At 50.0% G+C, this 24,316-nt stretch overlaps 1 protein-coding gene across 1 annotated transcript in view; it reads left to right on the top strand.

Annotated features, from left to right (window-relative positions):
- Positions 1 to 1,331: 1,331 nt before the first annotated feature.
- ALDH1A3 (aldehyde dehydrogenase 1 family member A3) overlaps positions 1,332 to 24,316 on the top strand; it is a 42,187-nt gene continuing 19,202 nt past the window's right edge. Inside the window, exons 1-8 of the mRNA XM_077124023.1 lie at positions 1,332 to 1,496; positions 6,449 to 6,553; positions 8,598 to 8,738; positions 14,182 to 14,311; positions 14,626 to 14,687; positions 18,350 to 18,478; positions 20,321 to 20,434; positions 23,609 to 23,711. Of these exons, the coding sequence (XP_076980138.1) occupies positions 1,398 to 1,496; positions 6,449 to 6,553; positions 8,598 to 8,738; positions 14,182 to 14,311; positions 14,626 to 14,687; positions 18,350 to 18,478; positions 20,321 to 20,434; positions 23,609 to 23,711 (883 nt within the window). The 5' untranslated portion in view covers positions 1,332 to 1,397. The remainder of the gene's footprint in view (positions 1,497 to 6,448; positions 6,554 to 8,597; positions 8,739 to 14,181; positions 14,312 to 14,625; positions 14,688 to 18,349; positions 18,479 to 20,320; positions 20,435 to 23,608; positions 23,712 to 24,316) is intronic.

Below are 24,316 nucleotides of genomic sequence, written 5' to 3'. Positions count from 1 at the left end.
TTCCTGTGCAGGGAGAATCTGCTGCCAGGCCCTGCTGGTCCACTCAGTCCCAGGCACCAGGATGCTGGAGTTCTGTAGTTGGCCAGAAGTCCTGGCATGAGACATCTGCCCAGTGGAGATCATGGGGACAGGTGGGCAGGGTAGAGAGTCCGGGTGCTGGCAGGAGCAGTGGAGGCATTGGGGATGGACACTGAGGCCCCCCAAACAGACAAAAGGAGCCTCGGGAGAATAAGAAGTGGCTCCCTCCCACTAGTTGTCCATCACTTGGAACTACTCACAAAAAGAAATATCTTCCATTAAGGGGGCTGAAGAGGCTGCTCCTAGCTAGGGATTAGACCACTGCCTTTGTCGGGGGAGTTGAGGCGCCATGTCATTGTTCCTGAGACCTAAGGAATGACATGCATGAGGAGCCGGCCCGGGACCTGGGGCAAGTTCCTGGGGTTGGTGGAGCCTCAGGTGGGGCAGGTCGGGCCTCTGGGAAGTTATGAGCAACCAATGCACCAAGAACCTCAATTCTAAAAATCAATTAGCTGCAAAGAGCTCATTCACTTTTTGTTGTTGTGTTGCATTTTTAATCGACGTATGATTTACGCATTTCTCAAATCAAAATAATTGCATTCCAGGGGCCGGGGCTGGAAGGCTGTGTGCGCCTGTGAAGGCCAGAGGCCCAACAGCGGAATGCAGGAAAGACCTGAAGCGTTTCTTTCGTCTCTTGCTACTCGGTGTATTAAGCCCCTGGGTCGCGGGGAAACTCCGAGTGTGGCGCGCTGGGGTCTGTCCAGCGAGGGGCACCCGGAGACCCGACGGCAGCCGAGGCGCGCGCGGCAGCGATGCGGGGCCATCCCACGGGGATCCTGATCCCCGGCTCCGCGCGCAGACCCCCGCGGGGCGCGCAGACCCCGAGCGCAGAGCGCCAGCCCAAGCCGGGCAACCGTGGAAAGCGACAGCGGGGAGGGGGCAGCAGGTGCCGCGCGGGTTTGGCCCGTGCGACCCCGAGGAGGGAGCCGGCTTCTGCGGCCCCCGCGCCTCATCTCCCTGCCCCGGCCCGCTGGCCGAGCCCTGGGACTTCCGGAGCCCGGGCGGCGCTGCGGGGAGTTCGTCCCAGGGCAGCCTCCGGGCTGGGGAGCGGACGGCACCGCGCGGGCGCTGGCAACCGGCACCCAGGCCGGGGCGGCGGGCGGGGTGGGGGAGGACGGGCCGCCCCCTCCCCTCCTCCCTCCTCCCTCCCTCCCTTCCTCCCCGTCCTGCAGCCAATTAGACGGCCCCCTCCGGCGGGAGGCGTGGGGCGCTTCATAAGGCGGCGCGGAGCTGTCACCCCGCGAGCAGGCTGCGCACCGCCCAGGCCCGAGCCGGCGCGCCGCACACTCGGGCGCCACGGCTGGGAGCGCGGAGGAGCCATGGCTACCACCAACGGGGCGCTGGAGAATGGGCAGCCCGACAGGAAGCCGCCTGTCCTGCCGCGCCCCATCCGCAACCTGGAGGTCAAGTTCACCAAGGTGAGGTGGGCGCCCCTCCCACCCGACGGCCTCCCGGCTCCGCACTGGCAGCCTAAAAACCCCGGCGGCGGGGCCGTGCTCGCTTCCGACAGTTCTGGACAAAGGGCCGCCCGGCCGCGAGGGGTGCTTTGCGCCGCCGGCCGCGCGCTCTCCGCGGGCCCCGCGGAGCGCTCGGGACAGCGAACCTCTCAGTCCCCGCCGCTCTTCCAAAGCCGCGCCCCTCACGGGGCGTCCCGTAGGTGGGGGTGGTGAACCCGCGCCCGGCTCGCCCACCGCGCGGACTGGAGGGGCCCAGCGCTCCGCACCCCGGGTGGGCTCCAGTGGGCTCCGGCGGCGCAGCGCGGCGTTCGGAGACTCGCAGCCGGGCGAGGGAGGCGGCACAGCGCCCCGCGGGGACAGGCTGCAGCCCGGCGCGGCCCCGACGTGCCCTGCAGGACCCGCTTTGAGCACCAGCAGAGGCGCGCGAACGGCGGTGGCGGCCGGAGCGAAGGTCTCCCCGCAGACTCCCCGGGAGGGTGTCGGCGACGGAATCCATAGGGCTTGGGGAGGTTCACAGGGTGCGCGGGAATGCCAAGAGACACTCGTAGAAGACGGGCCGCATCAGGGAGTTGCAGTTGGGAGACTCGGGAACATGTCGTCGGAAGCCAAGGGAAAATCTTCCTGTGTTTAGCTTGTTCCCAGGTTAGCAGTTGACCAGGGAAAGTGAGAAAATGTTTACTTGATGTAACCGTCCTGGAGCCTAGAGAGGTCCTGGGAGTTTACGGACAAGGAGCCCTTTCCTGAAGGCCTCAGATCTGGGCTTTTGGAAGCTTTTAGAGGCTCCAGTAAGGCTGACGCACCCGGGTCCCCTCCTGTCGCGGAAAAGCAGGGTTCTGAGTTTTCTAGCGCTGCTGGCCGGGGAAGTGGGAGTGTCCGCATAGCTGCGGGGGGGAAAAAAAATCACCTTCCTGGGACAGAAAGGAAGAGGGTGAAGCTCTGGGTGGTGGGCGAAGAGGGTTAGGAGTCGTGCGACACTGTTTAGAATTAGAGATGTGCTACGCCCCCTGGCCAGGATGGGGACACTTCGGGGGGCAGAGGCTGAGAGCCACGTTGGAGTCACTGTCCCAGCCTTGGCTCCTCTTGGTTTTACGTCCTATCCATACCCCTCCCCCATCAACGCCAGCTGACCCAGCGCTTAGAAAATTCCGCCATCAATTTTACCTTCAAAAGTAGCAATTATGTCTCTCAAATAGTTTTAATCAAGCAGAGAAAGTGGCAGGCCGCTACGTGTGGCCTTTAGATTTTGGTCTCTTGGCACTTAATTCCCAATGTCGGCAGCTCCTCTCATCACAAGACATTTAAATGAACTGTTTTCAGAGAACTGTAGAGGTTGGAGATTATTTTTAATGTCGTTTCCTTAGTATCAGCTTCTGAGAAAAAATTTCAACACAAATTCAGTATACTGTGAGGGTATTACCTTTATTGTTTTATGTCCAACACTGTGAAGCCAGCGCTGGTGGTGGTGGTGGAATTGTTCAGAGTTTTTTGTTTTATTTCATCTTTTAGGTTGTTTTTATTTTTGTTTTAACTACATAGAAACCAGAAGAGAACTATATTATTGTCCTTTAACTTTTTACCTTCTTGAGTTCTATTAGAACAATCCAGCTATATAGGGAACATTTTCCGCTTTTTCTCTGATTCCTTATGGCCCTTTAAAAGTCTAACTGCAGCCTTAGGGAGGAGAATTTTAGATGATTCCCAGAGCAGTGAGTGTCGGTTGTCCCGGAGGGTCCCCCTCTTTGCCCGTTGAACAGAATTGGGTGTGTGATTAAGGCTGAGGCAAGGTGGTGTGATGCATGGGCTGGTGAGCCTGGGTTCTTAGGGGACCCCCAGACAATGACCTCACCAAGCCATAATCGCCTCACCCACGTCCTTACTGTTGAACCCCCCTCTACAACTCCTCCCCACCCCTCACCCCTTCACCCCCACCAACACTCACACACATAGCAGATGTGGGACGGGGGCAGCCCATGTGGCTGAGGGTGGACAGCCATTTCCCCGGCTTACAATGTTTCGGAAGTCTCTGGTTGAAGAGGTAAGGGAAAGGAGGCCGAGGAAAGAAGAAACCAGAGAAATAGAATTACCGAATCTAGGCCTAGGGCAGGCAGTCCGGAGGGGTGGCATGTGTGAGCCCATCATGGCCTGTTATTTTTCAAAACGGACACACGGTGCTTCTTGCTAATGGCGGACATACCAGGAATAGTGAGTCTGAGCAGCCTCTGCCTTCCAGAAGGAAGGCTTTGTCCAACCCGCTTTATCTGGTCTTCTGGTTTAACACTGGGGTCTAGGGTTAAGCTGTGTGATTCTGGGGAAGTAGAGGGTCCCTCCACAGATTTCTGAGATCACATCCTCTTTCGTTTCAGGGGTCCCTTTCCTTTCCTTACAAAATTTCTTCTAGTAGCCAAGATTCTGTTTTAGGTTTTCTGTTTATTGAAACACCTGTGTTTTTTTAATCTCTTTTATGAAAAATGAAATCCCCCAGATCATCTTGTTTTGAAAGCTCCTTTAAGAATAGCCTTAGCTGAGCAGACTGAGCATCCAGTGGAAATTATTGGAGGTGGTGTCGGCAGAATTCATTTGTGTGAGCTCCATTTTCACCTCCACTCCGGCAGTAGGCATGCCCTCAGCTGCAGTTTTCTAGCTCAGTCCTGACGCCATGTTACCCGGTTCCTTTGGTAAAATGTGAATTCCCTCCGCTCAATATAGCTTCTGATTTACACCTCTATAAGGTGTCAGGTTTGTGTTGTAGGAAATTCACAAGTCAAGGGAGACAATCCTTTTACAGACCCTTTATCTTGATTCGGGGTCCAAAAAATACAGCCAGTATTTGGCAGGCTGCCCTTGCTGACCCGTTCCTTATTTACATTTTGGTTTGGTTTCAGTGGAAAGAAAATCAACAGTAGAAGCCACTTACAAGATTACTTACTAGTATAGTACGAAGGAAAAAAAGTTTGCTAAATTAGAAACATTGTGATGGGAAAATATGGTTTAAGAGTCAAGCAGCCTGAAATTTTTTTTTTTTTAATGTTGCTGGTTAGAAAGGACCACAAATCAAGTCACAAACAACCAAATACTTCTTCTTTTTTTTGGAGGAGCATGCTTGGAGATGAAGTGTGACAGAATAACAGACATCTGATCATTGTAATCTGTTTCCATCCCCCTTATTTATATTCTCTGCTGCTACCTTCTCATTTTCCCTCGTGTTTGGAATGGATATCAGGAAGGACCTAGAATCAGCGATTTTCACGGATAGTCTCTATTATCTAACCCACGAAATTTCATCTTCCTCCAAATGGGCCTTTCTTCCTTGGCTGCCCTTTCCTCCCCGCGCTAACTTCTCTCCTCTTCTCCACTTATTAATTTCTCGCTGTTACCGAGTGATTACTTGCTGGATGGCAAAAGTGAACGCTTGGATTTGGTTTCAGCTGGAAGAATAAACCTGTAATTGTAGCCTGGCCTTGTCCTCATGCTCTTCCCTGGGGGCCCTGGCCTCACGGTGAAGGCGCTGAGCTTCCAGAAGTCAGGGAGGGTCACCCTCAGCTTTGGATTCCAAACTGGGGAGGGTGGGCTCTGGCCACCCGCCCACCCAGAGCCTGCCTTGTGAGTCAGTCTCGGCCGGGTGCAGGCGTCCCCGCTTCCCACGGGGAGTTAGCGGAATGGGTCCGCTCCCAGATGGCTTCCTTCCTGAGGGGCTGCGGAGTCCGTGCAGCGAAGCACAGCCCAGAGAACACAGCCGGACCACCCACTCGATGAAATGGCTCTCCTCTCCCGTCTGTTGTCATTGGGAGTCCAAGTACTCCAAATGAGTCAGGATCACGGTAATTGGAACTAGCCCTCGTAGCGACACGATTCCATATTCCGACGATTTGGAGAGAGGCAAAATAAAGCCAGTGGCTACCGGCATGCAATCTGATGAGCTGGTTCTGTACCTTGAAATGACTGACCGCTTTTTATGGGCTAGGAATGCCTCTAACCTGTGTGGTCCCTTCCTGCGGCTCGTGTCTGTCTGCTCCTGTAATGCTCGCGCTGGGATGAGGAGGTTCTCCCAGGCTCCCAGCAGGAGGACAGTCTGGCCTCTCTCCAGGCGGCCCGGACCCCTGGCCCAGTTCTTTTCCAGAAGCCCTGCTCTTTTTTGAATGTGATTCTTTCAAGGCCGTTAGGATTTAAGTGTAAACCAAGAGTAAATAGTACATACCTTTTAGAGAGTGGACGTGAAGTTCCTTTTAGTTTGCTCTTTCGGACTCCTAGGCCATGTTCTGGACAACTGAACGTCCCAACTAAGTGCTTTTTGAGGGTTGCTTCTTGGATTCTGGCTAGGAGAGGTTATTTGCTGTAGTTCTTAATATAACTTGAAAACTTTCAAATCTAGATAATTATCTTTGTCCGCCAGCATTGGCTTTTTGAAGTCTGCCCTGCTTAATCCAGCCCGATGTGAAAATAGACAATTTAAAGTGAATGGTGGGGGAAGGGGTGCTGGCATGCATTAATGAGAACTAAAGCGTTCGAGTCAGAGCCTCATCTAAAGCTGCTTACAGACCCTTCGGGGGCAGGCAGATAGATTACTTGGCACTAAGCATATCTAATCTTCCTCCAGACTCTATGAGGGTGTGATTTAGACCCTTTCTTAAACTCAACTTTATTAAACTGTGAATCTGTATTGTTGCTTAAAAAAAGGAACATTCTAGCAAAAATTCTAAATGACAATAACTAATTCTCCGAAAATGTTTTTGATGTCAGGAGCCTTGGATTCTCATTCCCAGCCTTCTCCGGGTTTAGTCTCCTCTGTAGACCTGGGGCTGGGGAGGAAGTGGGCAAGAAGACAAGCAAGATGTTCTTACCCAAGGTCCTGAACATGTTAAAATGATATGATTTTGATTTAAACCTAATGCGTTACCTCTGTCTTTCTTGGTTAGATATTTATCAACAATGAATGGCACGAATCCAAGAGTGGAAAAAAGTTTGCCACCTACAACCCTTCGACATTAGAGAAAATCTGTGAAGTGGAAGAAGGAGATAAGGTGGGTCCCCCTCCCCCACCCCACCGAAGTAATTCAGTTAGGGAGAACTAAAGGATAAGGGGTGGTTTGGTTTAGCTACAAGCCAGGCCGGCCCACGCTCGGGCTAGTTCTGCAGCCGCATGGCCGGGAATGGCAGCCGTTACGTGGCTCCGCTGCGAACTCCAGAGTCACTACCCTTTAATGTGTCTTCAACCATGACAATGACCCCAGCTCTTCTCGTCACATGACGACAGAAAGATTTTCGTCAATTTTCTGAACCCAGAGGCATTAAAGAATCTTTCCAGAAAAATTTCCACTCGTATTTTTCACAAAATGCATCATTCCAGCAGGAGATGCTTAAAAATGTAGGTATGCATGAAGGAAAAAAAAAAAAAAGACCAGGGCACCAGGTGACGCAGGGGTAATATCTTCAGGTAGTCACCAGATTTCTTTCTGGCTGGCAACTTATGACCATCTAAAGCTCTCGTCATTATAATCCCATCTGAAAGTGCCTGGTGTCTATTATCATCTAGAAGCTAAGGGGCTTCTAGGAGGGCACTTTGTACATTTCAAGGCCATGAAGTATGATTTGGGTATAAGCTCTTTGAAGGATGGAGGGCAAAGGCAAATCTCACCTGGACCACTAGAGCGTGGGGGGGATTTTCTCAGTAAGTGCATCTTGAACATTGAACAGGGACAGGGTGAAGGACGAGTATGCAAGACAGGCTTTAATGCTGTCCCCCCAGCGGTAGTTTTACAGGTGTGCAGTAGGCAGCGGTTCCCCGGGTGCAGAGCCTCCCATGGACAGCACCCAGGAGACAGCGTGGAGGGGCTGGGATGAAGTTGTGAGGGTGGAGGGCGGGGGCGGGGGCACGAGGCCGAGTGGGACTCTCAATTGGAGATTCCTGAGTGTGCTGCCCAGAGGTCAGGAGGGGGCTTCCCGTGGACCTACAAAAGCTTCTGCTCCCAAGCCCCCCCTCCCCAGGCAAGCTTTGGAAGAGCTCTGGAGTAGAAATGTTTTAGTTTCCACTAAAATAGTTTTAAATAAAATAGTTTAAATTATTTTTAGTTAAAAAATAACTAATTATTATTTTTTAAATGACCAAATCCAGGCAGGTCCCTGATAGTGTGTCTTTAAAGAAAAAAGAATAAAAGATTGGCATAGTTTGGGATGGGGGATCCGGCTCAGGCTGGGCCCAGCATGCATGCCCTGCACCTCTCAGGGAGAGGGGCTCCGAGGGGCTGGGAAATTAGCCCGTTCATTGCCCACCAGCGGCCAGAGCCCCTAAGCCCATTTTTCTGGAAATCAGAATTGTAATGTGACTTCAAATAGCTGTCATTTTTTCCTTTTAAAAAGAAGGTTCTATTGTAATTACACTATCAGTACGAAAAAGATCCAGTTCCTTGTCTATAAAATGGTGCAAAAACTCTCTACCATTTAGGATGGAGTGAAGCTGAAGGGAGAGAAAAGTTTATGGAGTTTGATTCCCAGAACCTGCCCATGCCAAAAACAAAAGTCTGTGGAGACCGTCCTTCCAGCTGCCAGCCGCAGACTTTTCCCTTCCAGTCAGTTCTGAGATGCAGGACTCTCAGTCCCCATTCTCACTGGTGGGAGGCTGTTCTCAGCTAGAACAAAACATAAAGACAACCATTTCCAACCTAATGGGTGAACTGTGGGATTTCGGGTGTTCAAGCTGAGCTGACAAATGGAAAAATCTTTCCATACTTGGGTCACCCAGAAAAAATACCCACAGTATGTGATTTTATAATGTTTCAAACAGTTTTGGGAATCAGAACAAACGTCTGTGCTTCTTGGGGAAAAAAAAAAAAACAACTTCAGATGTAAAGAAAGGGGGAAAAAATAAAATCCCTTGAAATCCCCCCACTCCCGAGTGATTTTGAAATCGGCCGCTCCTCCGGCCTGCCAGCCCTCCCTGCCTCCCTACCCCGCCCCCCCTCGGCCCCGGGGCTCGGACGGGAACGAGGACTCCGCCGTCCTCCGTGGTGGGCGGCCGCGCGGGACCCTCGAAGGCTGACGGGCCCTCTCTGTCGTTGGGTCCCGCAGGCCGATGTGGACAAGGCGGTGGAGGCCGCGCAGGCCGCCTTCCAGAGGGGCTCGCCCTGGCGCCGGCTGGACGCCCTGAGCCGTGGCCGGCTGCTGCACCAGCTGGCCGACCTGGTGGAGAGGGACCGCGTCATCCTGGCCGTAAGTGTGCCCCACCCGGGCGTGGGGGAGAGCACGGGCAATGGCTGCAGGGCAGCGGGGGGGTCTCTCGGGGCTTCCGAGGTGCTAGCTCCCTGGTGCTTCGCAGGCGTCCTCACCCCTGAGCTTTATCTTTCTTTCATCTTTGAATCAGACTCCTGTCCCCTGCAGTCCAGCTCTGGCCTGTAGGAGGTTCTCAGGAGGCCACCATCGGCTGGGCCCTAGACTCGTAACCTCCCCGTACATTTACGTGCTCGACCTTTCTCTTTACATTAACTCCGTTTCTTTAAAAAAAAAAATCAATTTTATCAAGATATATTTGCATACCCTATAATCATCTGGAGTATACAATCAGTGGTTCACAGTGATCGCCACATTCAATTTTTGAACATTTTCATCTATATGAAAATATGTAAGACACATAAAAAATGACAGATAAGGCATATAAAAAAGACATATAAGAATAAAAATAAAAATGAGAAAGAATAGACAAAACATTCCATACCCCCTTATCCCACCCCCATTATTTATTTATTTTTCATACTTATTTTCTTATTCATCTGTCCATACACTGGATAAAGGGAGTGTCATCCACAGGTTTTTGTAATCACACGGTCGCACTGTAAAATCTATATGTTACACAATCGTTATATAATCGTCTTCAAGAATCAAAGCTACTGAAATACGGTTTCACCTATTTCCTTCTAGCTCATCTAATACCCTAAAAACTAAAAAGGATATCTATATAATATGCAAGAGCAACCTCCAAAAAGAACTCTCAGTTCTATTTGAAATCTCTCAGCCACTGAAACTTTAATTTTTTTTTTTCAATTCTCTTCTCCCTTTTTGGTCAAGAAGGCTTTCTCAGTCCCACAGTGCCGGGTCCAGGCTCAACCCCAGGAGTTATGTCCCACGTTGCCAGAGAGATTTACACCCCTGGTGTAGGGCAATGAGTTTACCCACCAAGGTTAATTCCCTTTTAAATGTACATTTAACCTCATTCTAGGCAAGGATATTCATGAAACCACAGTGCTACTTATAATTTTTTTCAGTATGTATTAAAATAAATGCGACCACTTAACCTAGGCAAAAAATTCTCCTATGACCTAAAATCACCCCCTGACTCACCCCTGAACTGAGAAGTGGTGGCTGTGTGTGGCGTGGTGGTAAGAGCAGGAAAATCTGGTTATTGGGAACCTCCGACTGTGAAAGACCTGGGTTCAAATCCCCCTCTGCCCCCAAGTAACTGTGTGACTCTGGACAAGTTGTTTAACCTCTCTGACCGTGTATTTCCTTATGTAAAATGTTGCTTTTAACCAGTGTCTAAAAATGGTTGTGGGAGGGCGGGACATGGTGACTCAGTGGCAGAGTTCATGCCTGCCATGCCGGAGACCCGGGTTCGATTTCCGGTGTCTGCCCATGCAAAAAAAAAAAATGGTTGTGAGAAAGATACACTTAGAGTCCTTAGCAGAATCCCTTGCATGTTGATGGCAACAGTTACTTATAGTAATTATAGTAATGCTATCTCCAGCTACCTACCCTCCTGGTCAGTTGTTTCTAGGCACTGTGGTTCCTCAGCTGTAAAAAACTGGAGATATTAAATTAGCCTTGCCGAGAGGCTGGGTTGCTTCCATGAGAAGCTGTGAAGGCATATCTAAGTTGTAAGTGCATGATGGGGTCCTCGGACCTTTCTTTGCTCTAGAAGTGAATGACCAGAGGAGACCTCAGGGCCTTTGCGATCTGCTTAACCAGCCGTCATGGAATGGGAATCTCTATTTTGGCCTCTGATCTGGAAAAATGGTTTTTTCTTTTCTTGAACTGACATTAGGAACGCACAATGGAGTGACCACCTGTTCAAAGGACAGTGTTAGCCAGGACAGTGAAATCACTTTTGTCCCTGAATGTATTTCTTAAGAGGAGGGTGTTTGTGGAAGGTGGTGGAACTTTCTGGAACTCTCCAGAACTCTCCAGTGCATTTCCCTGAGGTTGAGTTGGCACAGAAACCCGAGCTCTCTTTCCTTTGAGTTCGCCTAGAAATCACAGCGAGGGGAGCATCCTTCTAAACTTAGGACTCTTCTCCACCAGCCATTGGTTTCTTCCTGCAAGGAAAGCCAACCTCAGCTCTCAAGCTGCCAAACTGGCTTTTTCAAACACATTTCTGTTTTCACCCAGCGTGAGCTCATCAGTCTGCAATGTCCGTGTGGACTAATAGCACGCTGGAGAGGATGTGCCCTGGGCACCCCTCCCCACTCTGTCATCGAGTGCCAGTATCATCTTAGGAAACAGTGGCTGGACAGCCACCTTTTTCAGCCAGTTGCATTGCGCAGGCACCCTGTGCTCTGACAGCAGGACTGTTGTAGGGAGCAGGGCTCAGCCTAGCAAATCGCCTTACCATTGGGGCCTCGCTACCCACAGAAATAAGATCCAGGGCTTTGCCACAACATGAAAGGGACAAGAGAGTTATGGGCAAATGGTGGTTTTCCAAAACCCGTGACCACATCATAGGAAGCTGCCCCTCACTCTCCACCTTGAGATGGTGTTCGTGCATTTTCACACAGGAAAGTGCTTCTTCTGGCCATGTTCTGCTGGGTCAGTGGTTTGGACAGACCTGGGTATTTATTTCTGTGTACGGTGCTTGGAAACAGATGTGGGGGATGCGGCAGCCCCGGCTTTCTCTGTACTGCTGAGGCATCCTGGTTCCAGGCTCCAGCTCTTTGGGTTCTTCGTTTCAACCTGATCCCCGTTTCTGGCCCCCCTTCATTTTAAGCCTTGATCTGCTGAGAGTGACATGACAGAGTTCCCCCAGCCCTTTTTCCTTCATTCTTTAGGATGGGAGGGTTCCAATGTTATTAATTTTTCAGAAGATACATTTTTGTTCTTAAAATTCTACAGGAAGTAAACATAGGAGTGGCTGTGGTTTATTTGTGGTTGAGCTACAATAGTTTTTTTTTTTAATGTGGTAACAGATATAACACAAAATTTCCCATTTTAACCATTTTTAAATGTACAATTCAGTGGCATTAATTGTATTATCAGTGTGAAGCAGCCGTCACCATCATCCATTAAGAAAACTTTTTCATCACCCCAAACTGAAACGTTATACCCATTAGGCAGTAACGCCCCATTTCCTCTCCCACCCACCCCCACCCCAGCCCCTGGTAACCTCTAATCTACTTTCTGTCTGTATGACTTTGCTTATTCTAGATATTTCATATAAGTGGGCCTTTTGTGTCTGCTTATTCACAATACCTTTTTTTTAATTTACTTCTTTTTTTCTTTTATCTTTTTTATTTTCACAATCTCTTTTTTAAAGAATTTGACTGTTCAAAACAATAACTAATACTCAGATTCTCAGGTTCAATCCTGTGTCCTCACCTGCACATCTTAATTTTTTTTTGTTAAAAAAATGTCCTGCCTATCATCTCCTGGGTTTTGCTGGGACAGATTCCCTAAAACAAACCCTGACAAATTCCCTGTCAATCCAGTAAGCAAACTTGCCCTTATCAACAATAAAACACAGCCAAGGCTCCTTGAATGTTCACCGTGTCCCAGGCCTATTCCAGGCACTTGACCTGCAGTATCTATTACCCCATTTCAGAGACAAGGAAACTGAGGCCCAGGTAACTTAACCAAGGTTGCCCAGTAAGAGCAGGTGAGCCAGGATGGGGGGCAGGCTGTCGGCTCCTGCCTGCACTCACCAGCAGTCCTCTGCCCATAGTTCCCTTATCCCATTCCAGAAAAGGACCAAGAACAAACTCAGATACGCAAATATTTCTGGGGTAGCCCAGTCCTGGACATCTTCTTCGTTTATTTACAATAGTTTGTTCCCCCCACCCCCGGAAAATAAAACTACCGATTTGGAAAAAAAAAAAAAGGACCAATTTGGAATGCAAATCAGTAGGAGCCAAAACTCCAGCATATATGATGTCACGTGGTTCCGCCTTGGGCCCTGGGCGCCATCTGCTGGGTCTACTCTGGCCCTCGGCATCGTCTTCCCCTGTGTTCCCAGATGAGGGTTGCCAAGCACCTGCCTGGGGCCTGGAGGGAAGGTGGTGGACAGCATCCTGGCTGTTAGAACCATCACATTTTCTAACACATGCGCAGCTCTGCGGGCCGGCACTCTTGTTAATGCTTTAAATTTATTAACTCATTTCACTCTCACAGCGGCTCTAGAAGGCATAGGTTCCACTATTACTCTCATCTTAACAGAGGAGGAAACCGAGGCAGGGACTTGTGACGACGAGGCACGGGGCCTCTGCTCGCCCGGGTTTCTGCTCCTTAGAGTGGGAAGGGCGAGGTCAAGTGCAGCGCCCGGGCGAGCGCGAGAGGAGCCGTGGGCGCGTGGGCGGGTGCGTGGCGAATCCCCCGACGCCGGCTTCTTCCAGCGACTCCCGCCAGCGTCCAGCCCGGGGCTGCGTGTGAGGGCCCCCGCTTCCTGCAGAGACGGATGGCTGGCGGGGTCAGGGCCGGGCGCAACTGGGACCGCTTGTCTGAGGGACAATGGGGTTCTTCCCCCCCACCCCCCAGGCTGGAAATAGAAAAGAATCCCCGCCATTGAGCGGGGGGCGCACGCCCTGCGTAATCACCGCCCCCGCCGCGGACCGAGCCGCGCTCGGTTCCCAGCCAGCATCCGGCTGACCCGGGCGGGGGCGTGCTGCGACTTTTCGCTGACGGCGTGCCCCAGCTGGCTTGGGTCCCTCTTTCCGCAGCCGGCGCCGGCCCGCCGGGCCGAGAAGGACGAGCCCGGGTCCGCGTTTTCTCCGTCGTGGGAGGGGGAGATGGTTCCGAGCGGCCGGCCCTCGGTCCAGCTATCCCGCCGCCCAGCCGTCCCCCGGCCGCCTAACCTTCCCAGGGCTTTGGGACCCACGCGGCCGGCTTGTAGGGCTGAAGTATCAGATGTTAAAGTGCGTTCCCTCCCCGTCAGCCCTTTCTCGGTCCAGGAGGTTCCTGGTGGAGCCACCGTTCCCGGCTCTAACCACCTCCCTGGACGTTTTGAATACAAGTGGTTTTTGCCCACCGGGACAGATCTTAATTTAAAATGCAGCGTTTTACTATAATCCTAAAGTCCACAGAGCTATCTTATCCTAGGAGTATGTTCTCTGCCCATCCCTGTCTTGAGCAAAGCGATAGTTAAAAGGAAAAGAAAGAGACAGATGTCTAGAATGTGATAGATAGATAGAGGAAGGGAAGGGGGAGGGGGGGAGAGAGAGAGAGAGAGGAGGGAAAGAAAGGGAGAGAGAAAGAAATACAGCCAGTATGCATGGCAAAATGTTAAAATTGGTGGATCTAGGTATCTGTGTGAGGATGCGGATGGTATATGTTGAAGTTCTCTATCAGAGTTTTGTATTATTTTTGCAACTCTCCTGTAGCTTGAAATTATTTCAAAATGAAAATTTAAGAAAAAGAGCCAGTGGTGTCTGAAATGGTTGTCATCTTGATATTGCAGACCCTGGAGACGATGGATACCGGGAAGCCTTTCCTTCATGCCTTCTTCATTGACCTGGAGGGCTGCATTAAAACCCTCAGATACTTTGCAGGGTGGGCTGACAAAATACAGGGCAGGACCATCCCCACAGGTAAGCCACGGCAGACCGCTGCCCTCAGGTGGGGTCTCTCTGGGATTCTGTCTTCTCCTTTGTGCAGATGGTCACTTCAGAGCCCTCTGGGACTTTTCCCCCTAGGCACCCTTCCCAGTCCCCCAAAATGTTGCTGTGTCCATTCCATTGCTTTCTAAGGAATTTGCTTTCCAAATTTGAGTTAGAACCACTTCTTTGTATGGTGGACGAGAACTGAGCTGACCCAGTTGTGGACTTCTTGGTTTCTCTCTTCTTGTAACCTGGGTTAATGCAAGTGTGTCTGCCCCACCCCCCACCCCTGTTCTGTCTTGCAGATGACAATGTTGTTTGCTTCACCAGGCATGAACCCATAGGCGTGTGTGGGGCCATCACCCCTGTGAGTATGCAGCTTTTGTAAATAGATTCAGTGTCAGTTTACACGCTGCCAGAATCTGATATACCAGAAATGGAACAGCTTTTAAAAAGGGAATTCAATAAGTTACAAGTTTACAGTTCTAAGCCTATAAAAATGTCCAAACTGAGGCATCCAGGGAAAGATACCTTAATTCAAGAAAAGTCAATAGGTCAGGAACACCTCTGTCAGCTGGGAAGCCACATGGCTGGCATCTGCTGGTCCCTTGCTTCTGGGCTCCATTGCTTTCAGCTCCTGTTCCTGTGGGGGTTCCTCACTTTGCTTCTCCAGGTCTGGCTTTCATCTCTTGGCTTCATTTGGGTGTCTCCAGGTTCTGGCTTGCTTAACATCTCATGGCAATGTCTCCTGGGCTCCAAGCATCTCCAGATACCTGTGTTTCTGTTCTCCAAGTGTCAGCATCTGTGTCAGCTTTGCTATGAAGTTTCTGTTGGCTCTGTCATTTCTCACTGGCTCCAAAATGTTTCCTGTTTTAAAGGATTCCAGTAAACTAATCAAGACTCACCTGGAATATGTGGAGTCACATCTTCATCTAATCGTAGATCCCACCCACAGTTGGGTGTGCCACATCTTCTTGAAGATAATCTAGTCAAATTTTTGCCTACAATATTGAATCAGGATTGAAAGAAACGGCTGCCCCCACAAGATTGGATCAGAATTAAAACATGGCTTTTCTGGGGTACATGATAGATTCAAAATGGCTTCTAAATAGCTCCACCCCATCCCACCATCCCTGTGGCCTTTGGAACCAGTTTCTAGTGTGCTGGGATTCAGTGGCACCAGCATTGATTATGTCCTCGGTGGCGAGGAGCTTGGTGCTGGAGGGGTATGAAGATGACAGAGACCTCATCTAAGCCTGCTCAGAGGAGCCCGGGATTCCACCTGGAAGGGTCAGAAAAGGCCAGTGGCCCTAGGGAGTTGGTCTCTTAACTGTGCCTTCAAGGATAAAAAGACTCATTCAGTAGGCAAAAGGGTTTTCCAAACAGAGAGAAAAAGCCTAGGTTACGTGGAAGAGACGAGCCGATGATCTGAGGGGCCCAGAGCTTAGGCAGGGGGAAAGTGAGAAAAAGAGTGAGCTCAGGTGTCAGGCGTGGGGCCAGCGCCCCGGGAGTGGTGTGAGGAGCCTGGCCCAAGCCTGGTGGATGTGCTGATGCTGCCACAGGCCCCTGCGATGGCTGGGGGGAAGCTGGGGGGAAGGCAGCTTGCAGGGTGGACTGGAGTTTGCTTAGAGAAGTGCTGTCCCTCCAGCAAGCATTTTGTGAGCTCCTGCTACACGCCAGACAGGACGCTCGGGTGCTAGGTACTGAGGACAATGGAAGTGAAGGGCCCAACTGAAGAGTGAGCGGAATTGAAACCTTTCAGGTGATTGAGTTGATAGAGGTTAGTGGCTCATCTGGTGCTGAGCAGAGTCCTGGCTGGAATTGGAGGGCTGGTATTGCTCTTTGGTGGTGTGGGGAAGATCGGGGAGAAGATGACAGAAATTCTGGGTACGTGAAGCTGAGGGGTCAGGGGACTGCCAAGCATAGGTCCCATCGGTTGTTTATATATTTGGATCTGGGGCTCAATAAAGAGGACAGGGCTGCAGTCGTCACTGACAGCGGTCAGCCCAGCGGTTCCCTTCCAGCCAAGTGAGGCATTTGCAGGGGGGCACCAAGTAGAAGTGTGGACTCTTGAGTGAGAAGAGAAGGAAGCCTGGGCCAAACGCCGTAGCACCCCCACGAGCCCCACTGGGGTCACCTGGATGGCTGGCATCCAGGGGGTGGGACACCTTTCCAGAAGGAGACTACAGGGCACTGGGGTCAGACCCTACGTAGAAATGAAATAAAATAGGAGCTCAAAGGCATCTGTTGGATTTTCTCACCTAGAACAGTTCCAGGTGCCGCTGAAGCCAAATTGCCAGGACAAACAGGAAGGGGGCTGGGCTGGCTGGCCAGTACTGCTCTTCCAAGAAGCTGCAATAAAGAAAGAAGGGAGCTGCTAGAAGAGATGTAGGCCAAGGGAAGCCTGCGTGTTTGTAGGGTAGTAGAGATAATGGTATTTAAGTGCTGGAGTTGGAGGAGAAAGAAAGGCTTCCAAACACTAGTAAGGAAATCCTGAAATAATTATTGCGTTCTCTGTGAACAGGACTCTGTGTGTGTTGTCTACTGGTAGGAATCCCAGGCAGAGGTAGGAGGAGTCGGAGGCCAGAAATGCAAGTGAGGGAGTCTCCAACTGCACCCTGAGGTGGCTGCCTGATGCCAGCCGTGTAGAGCTGGGTTTACAGATCAGCTCTTCTGTTTGGCCTCTTAGAGCATAAGGAGCCAATTGAATCCTTTTGGGGTACTGAGGGGCAGCCAGAATCAAGCTGATGGCTTCTCCTGGAAATGCCTTTTTTTCATCTTGTTTCATCAGAGACACCATTCTGGGCAGCATTGTAGCCTGGAGGACACAAGTGTGGACTTGAACCCTGGTTTCATTCTGCTGCCAGCTTCTGGTGCTGGCAAGCGACCTCACCCTTATGTGCCTCAGTTCCCCCAACTGTAAATTGGGAATTATTCGCTTGTAAAGGCTTGCAGGGATACAATGAGTTAAATTTTTAAGTGCTTAGATCAGTGGCTGATACATATTGAGCCTCACTCAGTGAGGGGTCGCTCTCCTTATTCTTACTGTCACAGTGATCTCAGTGTTCTTATTTCTGCAGTTGAAGAATTAAAAAAAAGCATTTCCCAAAGTATATTTCACCAAATATAGTACAGTGGGTGAGGGGGGCAGTTAGTATGTATTCTGTAAGGAAAGAAGAAGGTATGGTGGCATCAGAGCTTGGGAGAGGCAGGGCTCCTTCCTGCAGGACTTGTCAGAGCCTTTAATTTACAAGTCTCTGTAAATTCCTGATGGTATTATAAAAATCCGAAAGGGGAAGGAATCCCTTTTCCAAAGACTTCCTATCCTCTTTGCAAAGGATTCCTGTTAATGTCTCTCAGAATGCCATCTGGGAAGCACCAGGTAGGAATACAATTCCAATCTTCATACAGTCTCAGGTGACCCCCTGCACCCCATCTTTGCATCCTAGGGCTGCAAGTTGCTAACAAAGTACCACAAACTGGGTGGCTTAAAACAACAGAAATCTATTGTCTCACTGTTCTGGAGGCTAGCAGTCTGAAATCAAGGTGTCTAGCAGGGCCACACTTCTACTGAATGTTCTAGAGGCAGAGTCCTTCCTTGCCCCTTCCTGGCTTCTGCTGTGTGCAGGCAATCTTTTGGTTTTTGGCTGCACCACTTGTGTCTCCACTTCCAGCTTCACGTGGCCATTTTCCCTTTGCATGTGTCTCTTCTGTATGTCTCCAAATCTCCCCTTCTTATAAGGACACCGGTTATTGGATTTAGGGCCCCCAATCCAGTACGACTTCATCTTAACCTTAACCTTCAAAGCCCGTATTTCCAAATAAGGCTACATTCACAGGTACCAGGGGTTAGGACTTCAACTTATCTTCTTAAGGGAGGACATAACTCAACCCACAACATACCCCAAACCGAGACTATGAAAAGCACGCCCCCTCCACGGAGGTTCTGTGGGGTGCCTGGGCCGAGGGGTGGGGAGTGGGGAGCGGACACAGCTCCCGTGCCCCAAGACCTCCTGTGCTCTGCCGCAGTGGAACTTCCCTCTGCTGATGCTCGTGTGGAAGCTGGCGCCCGCCCTCTGCTGTGGGAACACTGTGGTCGTGAAGCCAGCGGAGCAGACGCCCCTCACTGCCCTGTATCTCGGCTCTCTGATCAAAGAGGTAAGACATTTCCAAAAGGAAAATGTCACATGTGGTTCACCACAGCCCCACTCCTGGGAACCAGGCAGTGCCCTGCAGTGATATACGCTACCCTGTGGAGGTGTGCCGGGTATGGCAGTGCCAGCCTGGGACCAGCTGGGTGGGAAGGGAACAGCTCCCTGTGTCTCTGTTGAAAGCTGTGCCTTTCCCCTCCTGCACGTGGGTGCTGATCTAGAAGGAACTCTGCTCTTCCCAGTGGTGCTAATGAGAATTCTTACCTGTCATATGGCTTCAAACTTATGGTTTAGGAGCAAATGTTTTGTCTAGAGAATTTGTAAGAGGGTCCCCTGAGGAGGAAACACGTATTTGGGAGGTTTTTTGTGTTTGCATTCATGGTGCATAAATGGCCCATTTTTCTCTTAGAGGGGTAATCGTGCCAGCTCTGGGCAGGGGTCACCCAGAAGCCCCCTAGACAGAACTCTCTGCTTGCAGGAGATTGTCTTCCCCACCTCACCCTTAGCGGGCCCTCCCCAGGCAGCCACCTCTCTGGGGAAGCAAACAGTCAAAAGGGCAACTCCCTTCCAGACTCAACAGGCAACAATTTACTCATTCTGTTTCAATATTGCATGCAGCAAAGATTTAAAGAGATAGAAAGCAAAGGGGGATGGAGAAAAGATGCATTCTTTTCTCTTCTCAGCACCACTTAGGTGCACTTCCTTTACGCTTAGATCCAAGGTTCAAACAGCCAATAATTGACTGTTTCCTTGCTTTCCTCATATCCATGTTTTTTAGGATATGTTAATTCACATTAATTTGACTCCCATCTTCTAAAATCACCACTGCTTAAAAACAGAGTCTCCGAGGACAACTAACCTTGTTTGAATCATAAGCGATGGCATGCTGCTTTACATACTTCCCATTGAAAGTTAAAACAAGCAGCAAGACTTGCATTCCCACACAGATTTGCAGCAGATATGTTTTCCAGTTTCCAATAGTGCTGTTCAGCCCTCAAAGGAAGTACAAAGGGAATTTCCAGATTTGAAATCCACTTAACTGTGCAATTGAGGAGCTTTCCCCTAACCTGCAACTGGAAGTGATTAATCTGCTGTGTAATGAATGACATGGTGAATGGCAGCTCACAGAGTTGTGTAAATGCCTTCCAAGTGACGAGTATGCTCAATTAAAATCATCTGCTCGGGATCACTATCAGTCTTTGGCAGGACATGTCTCTATGAAAAGATAGTTTCAAAAATGAAATATGTAAAATCTCATTAAAGATCAGTATGAGTAGATAGACACACAAACAGTGGCTAGAAAAACTAGACTCAAGCACTGTGTCCTAAAATCTTGAGTTTCTGAAAAAACTGGGCGGTGGTGGGGTGGGAGTCTGTTTTAAGGGAGTCACTGGGAATGGGGAGAGCAGCAGCCCCACTGCATTTGTTTTATGCATGCATGTTAATAATGAAACCTCGTACATATCCAGCACAGAACTGGCAATTCAAAACCAGCGGGGGCAGCGGGGCCTGCCTGCAGGAGGTAGCAGCTCTGGGAATCCCATATTATGAGCAAATGGAAGAAGTGTGAGGGAATGATATCTTGCCATTGTTTGGGAAATAGATGGGGCAAGTTAGAAAATAAAGACGGGTGCTGGGAAAGGGTATAAGGCAGGTACCACTAATCCCTCTGGGGGCAAACCTCCCTGGAGCCCTGTGACTGGGAGCACTGGCCTTGACTGGGAGCACTGGCCTGGCCCAGGCTTCTCAGTGGCATGAGGTGCTCAGGGCTCTCTTGGTCCCCCACTCAGGGGTATGGCTGGTGCTCGTCCATCCCTGTCCTCAGAACACCCTCTCTGTTTCTTCCCAGGTCGGGTTCCCTCCAGGTGTGGTGAACATCGTGACTGGATTTGGGCCCACGGTGGGGGCAGCAATTTCTTCTCACCCTCAGATTGACAAAATCGCCTTCACTGGGTCCACAGAGGTAACTCTTCTCAGGGGTCATTGGAAGAAATGACAGTTGCTGTGTTACTTCAGACCCCTGAACTTGTCCTTAGAGAGGCCCAAATATTTTTTTCTTCTAAATCTGGTCACTGTTAGTAGACAACAACCAAGAAACAGTCACCAGTCCAGTTACCAAACTAAACAGAAATCTAATGGAACTCAGAAGCCTTAGAAGAAAAGGTTGATAGGTAAGATAAAATAAAATAAAAATATAAGGCATCTGTATGGCAGAGAACTTCATAAGTAAAGTTAAATGATAACCCACCAGGAGAAAAACAGCTGTAAATACACAGCTCTCCAAGGGTACAGTCCTTAATATGTGAAGAGCTTCTGCAAATCAGTGAAAACAAAGATAAGCCAAATGGTGGGAAAATGGGCGATTCAAAGCAGAGCAACACTGAATACCCACTGAACTTCATCTCGTTCCCTGGGGAATCAGGGAAATGCAAAGTCACGTGAAAACCAATTCTTCTTCTTTTGTGTGTCAGATTAGTAAAATTCTGTGTTAGAGAAAATATGACAGGCACTCATCTTCACTACACTATTCCCAGCGCAAAGGGCAATTTGTTAGTATTGATCAAAAAATTGTAAAGAATTAGAATTAAAAGATTCATGCATTCCATTTTGAAGACTTGAAAGGTTACTTACAGAAATACTCTCACGCACAGTCAATGACATATTTCCCGGTGTCTTCTAGTTGCTCCATGAACTATTTTGCAGCCATTATCATAAGGAGGTGTGTAATCCTGACAGGGAAAACTTTATGTTGTATTGCATTGAGGCGTGAAAAGAGCACGCTGTAGGAGAGTGTATGTAAGATGTAATCCTGTGGGTAACGTGCGTGTGTGTGTGTGTGTGTGTGTGTGTGTGTGTGTATAAGTAAAACTTATCTGGAAAGTCCCAAGAAATTATCACTTCAGCCACCCTGGATTCAGTCCTGGGGTTGGAGTGAGGGAAGATAAAGATTTTCACTCTTTAATTTACATGCATCTGCATGTGGAATTATGTATTTTTTATTTTATTCGGGTAACATATATATAACCTGAAATTTGCCACTTTAACCATTTTGAAGAATGCAATTCTGTGCCATTAATTACAGTCACAGTGTTGCGCTACCATCACCACCATCCATGAATAGTTTTCCCTCGCCCCAAACAGGAGCTCTGCCCATTGGGCAGTAACTCCGTGTTCCCCGTCCACCCCCGGACCCTGGTAAACTCATCTATGTCTGAATGAATTTGCTTATTCTAGGTATTTCATGTAAGTGGAGTCATACAGAATTTATGCTTTAGTGTCTGGCTTATTTCCCTCAGCATAATGTTTTTGGGTTCTGTCTATAGCATGTCTCAGAACTTCATTTGAGGAATTATTTTTAAGGAGAATGGTTTTGTTTTGTTTTTTTTCTGTACTTAGAACAGAATGAGTCCTAAGACATCCCCATGCCTCTCCCAGTTTAGTCCAGCCAGGAAGCTGCACCGTTCCCACAGCCCTGCAAGAATAGAGCTGCTGCAGCCCTGGGGTCAAGCCAGGTGGGGTGGGTGCCTTTAATGACCACAGTCAGAACTGGGTCTCCACCACCGTGTGGCTGGCATCAGAACAGCCAGGGGCACCAGCAGACATGCCAGGCAGCAGCTCCACGCCTGGTTCTGGGCTTGGCTGAGAAATGGAGGCAGAGAGGAGCAGGGCAGGCTCCTGCATGCAGCTGCTCCTGCATCTATCCTTGTCTTCTCATAGGCAGCAACATCATCCCCTTCCCTCTCCTTGCCTCCTCTTGCCAGGCTTCCCTGCAGAGTTTACTTCCAGAACCCTCTCCGGGTGCCCAGCTGGGGCCAGCCAGGTGGTGCTATCTCTCAGTGGCAACGTCACGGAGAAGAAAGTAGCTTTTTTGGCACCAGGGCCTGTTCAGCCCTAGCCAGCACCCACAGCGGGGATGTTTTCCCACCCAGGGTCACCCTGATGTGTTTGGCTGTAAAACATACCGCCCATAAATCTTGAGCCTATGGCAGCCTTGCTTGGCTTTTGTTGTCCTCCTTGGGAACAGACAGTATCACCATTGATGTATTCCAGACCTTGTTCAGGCCCTTGCCCACGAGACTGGTGACTTTAAAATGCCCCTTCTTATGTGGAAATTGTATCACACCTGCAATGGCCCAGCGCTGCCTGAGACTCTCTGTTTGGCTCTGGGCCTCAGTGTCCACAGCTGTTGGACAGGGATACTGGCCTTGACAAACCTCTCCTGGCTGGGCCAACCCTCCCTCCTAGTGGTACATGAGATGAATAGGGAGACTCCTTCAGCTTCATGAGGGAAGGGCGAGCATTACCGTTTGGTGAGCTGGCAGTCTCAGTGTATCAGAGCTGCTATAACAAATACCTCAGAAATTTATTCTCTTACTGTTCTGGAGGCTAAAAATACAAACCAAGCTGTCAACAAGGCTATACTTTCTCCAAAGTTTGTAGTGTCCTGGTGGTGGTTGCCAGCAATCCATAACTTAGTCTCTGCCTCTGTCTCCATAGCATCGTCCTTCTCTTAATTCAGATTGAGAATTGCAAAAATTCTCACCCCTCCTGCCGCCCTCTGGAAGCTGCTTGCTGTCTTAGAGTGTGTTTCCAAAGAACTGGCTTCTCCTTTTCCTTAAGGTCCACTTCCCTCACTATCTCCCTAATTCTCAGATCACACCAAAGAACCACACAGTACCACCTCCCCCTGCTGGGCCATTGGAATTTCAGATTTACCAGTGAGGGGCAGAGGAGGTGGCAGGGTTCCTGCATACCCCAGACCCCTTTATGAGACTTGCTGGGCCAGCCTGGTGGGCTGAGAGGGGCCAGCAGCCCGGATAGGGGAGCTTTGGATTCAGGAGAGATTTGCAGCCGCTCTGCCATCAGCCGGATGGGTGGTCTTGGGCAAATCCCTTGGCCTTCTGGAAGCTTCCATTCCGTGCTGGCCAAACCAAGGATTCCAGAGCTGAGGTCTGATCTACGTGGAGAGACTGGGGGAGGCCCTGGGGAGGGAAGCTGAAGCATCAGGTCACAGGGGGCTGGGCAGAGGCAGGGGTGACCCCAGGCACCTGACACCATGTGGTACCACCTTCAGGCTTGTGGAAAGCATTCGCTGGCCCAGCCGAGGTTTAACCTTCCCTGTTTTTATATCCTGAAGGTTGGAAAACTTGTAAAAGAGGCTGCTTCCCGGAGCAATCTGAAGCGAGTAACGCTGGAACTTGGAGGGAAAAACCCGTGTATTGTGTGTGCTGACGCTGACCGTGAGTTCCAGTTCTGGGCTTTGCTGGGGCTTTGGGGGACCCATAAATCCCCCTTCCTTTCCTTACCCCAATTCAGAGCCAATTTAAAGAGACACACACATAATAGGGATTTTTTTAGTGTCTTCCTACTTTCAGCCAACCATCTACATAGGAAAATGGAGCCCAAAATGCAACTTCCTTGCTAGTAAAATGTTATATTGAGGATAGGCACAGCTGAGCTGGCAGCCAGAGGAGCTGCCTGTCTCTGCCCCTCAAGATAAGTTTACCTTCTCTGCCCCTGCAGAGCTGTGGCCATGAGATGCAGGTCTGATTTCCTCTCCAGAGTCCCCTGTGAGGGTGAGGTGGGTGGACAGTGGGACTGGAAAAAGAAGAGAAGCACAGGGGCTCCTGCTCACAGGATTCATTTTTCTCCCATCCCCGTGGCAGTATTTTTCTTTAGTGTTTTCAGACTCCCCAAATTGTTGAGATGTTCTTTCTTTGACTTGGGCCTGCTGAATCAAAGGTGGACAGCTACAGCTGGCCCTTCAGAAACACTTCTGGGCCTGGAGGATGGTCTCTCCCACCATCACCAGTTTCCTGGCACAAAAACCCTGTCCAGCAGCTTG

Source organism: Tamandua tetradactyla, chromosome 12, assembly GCF_023851605.1.
Source record: "Tamandua tetradactyla isolate mTamTet1 chromosome 12, mTamTet1.pri, whole genome shotgun sequence".
Classification (NCBI taxonomy): domain Eukaryota; kingdom Metazoa; phylum Chordata; class Mammalia; order Pilosa; family Myrmecophagidae; genus Tamandua; species Tamandua tetradactyla.
This window is presented reverse-complemented; position numbering and strand designations above follow the sequence as displayed.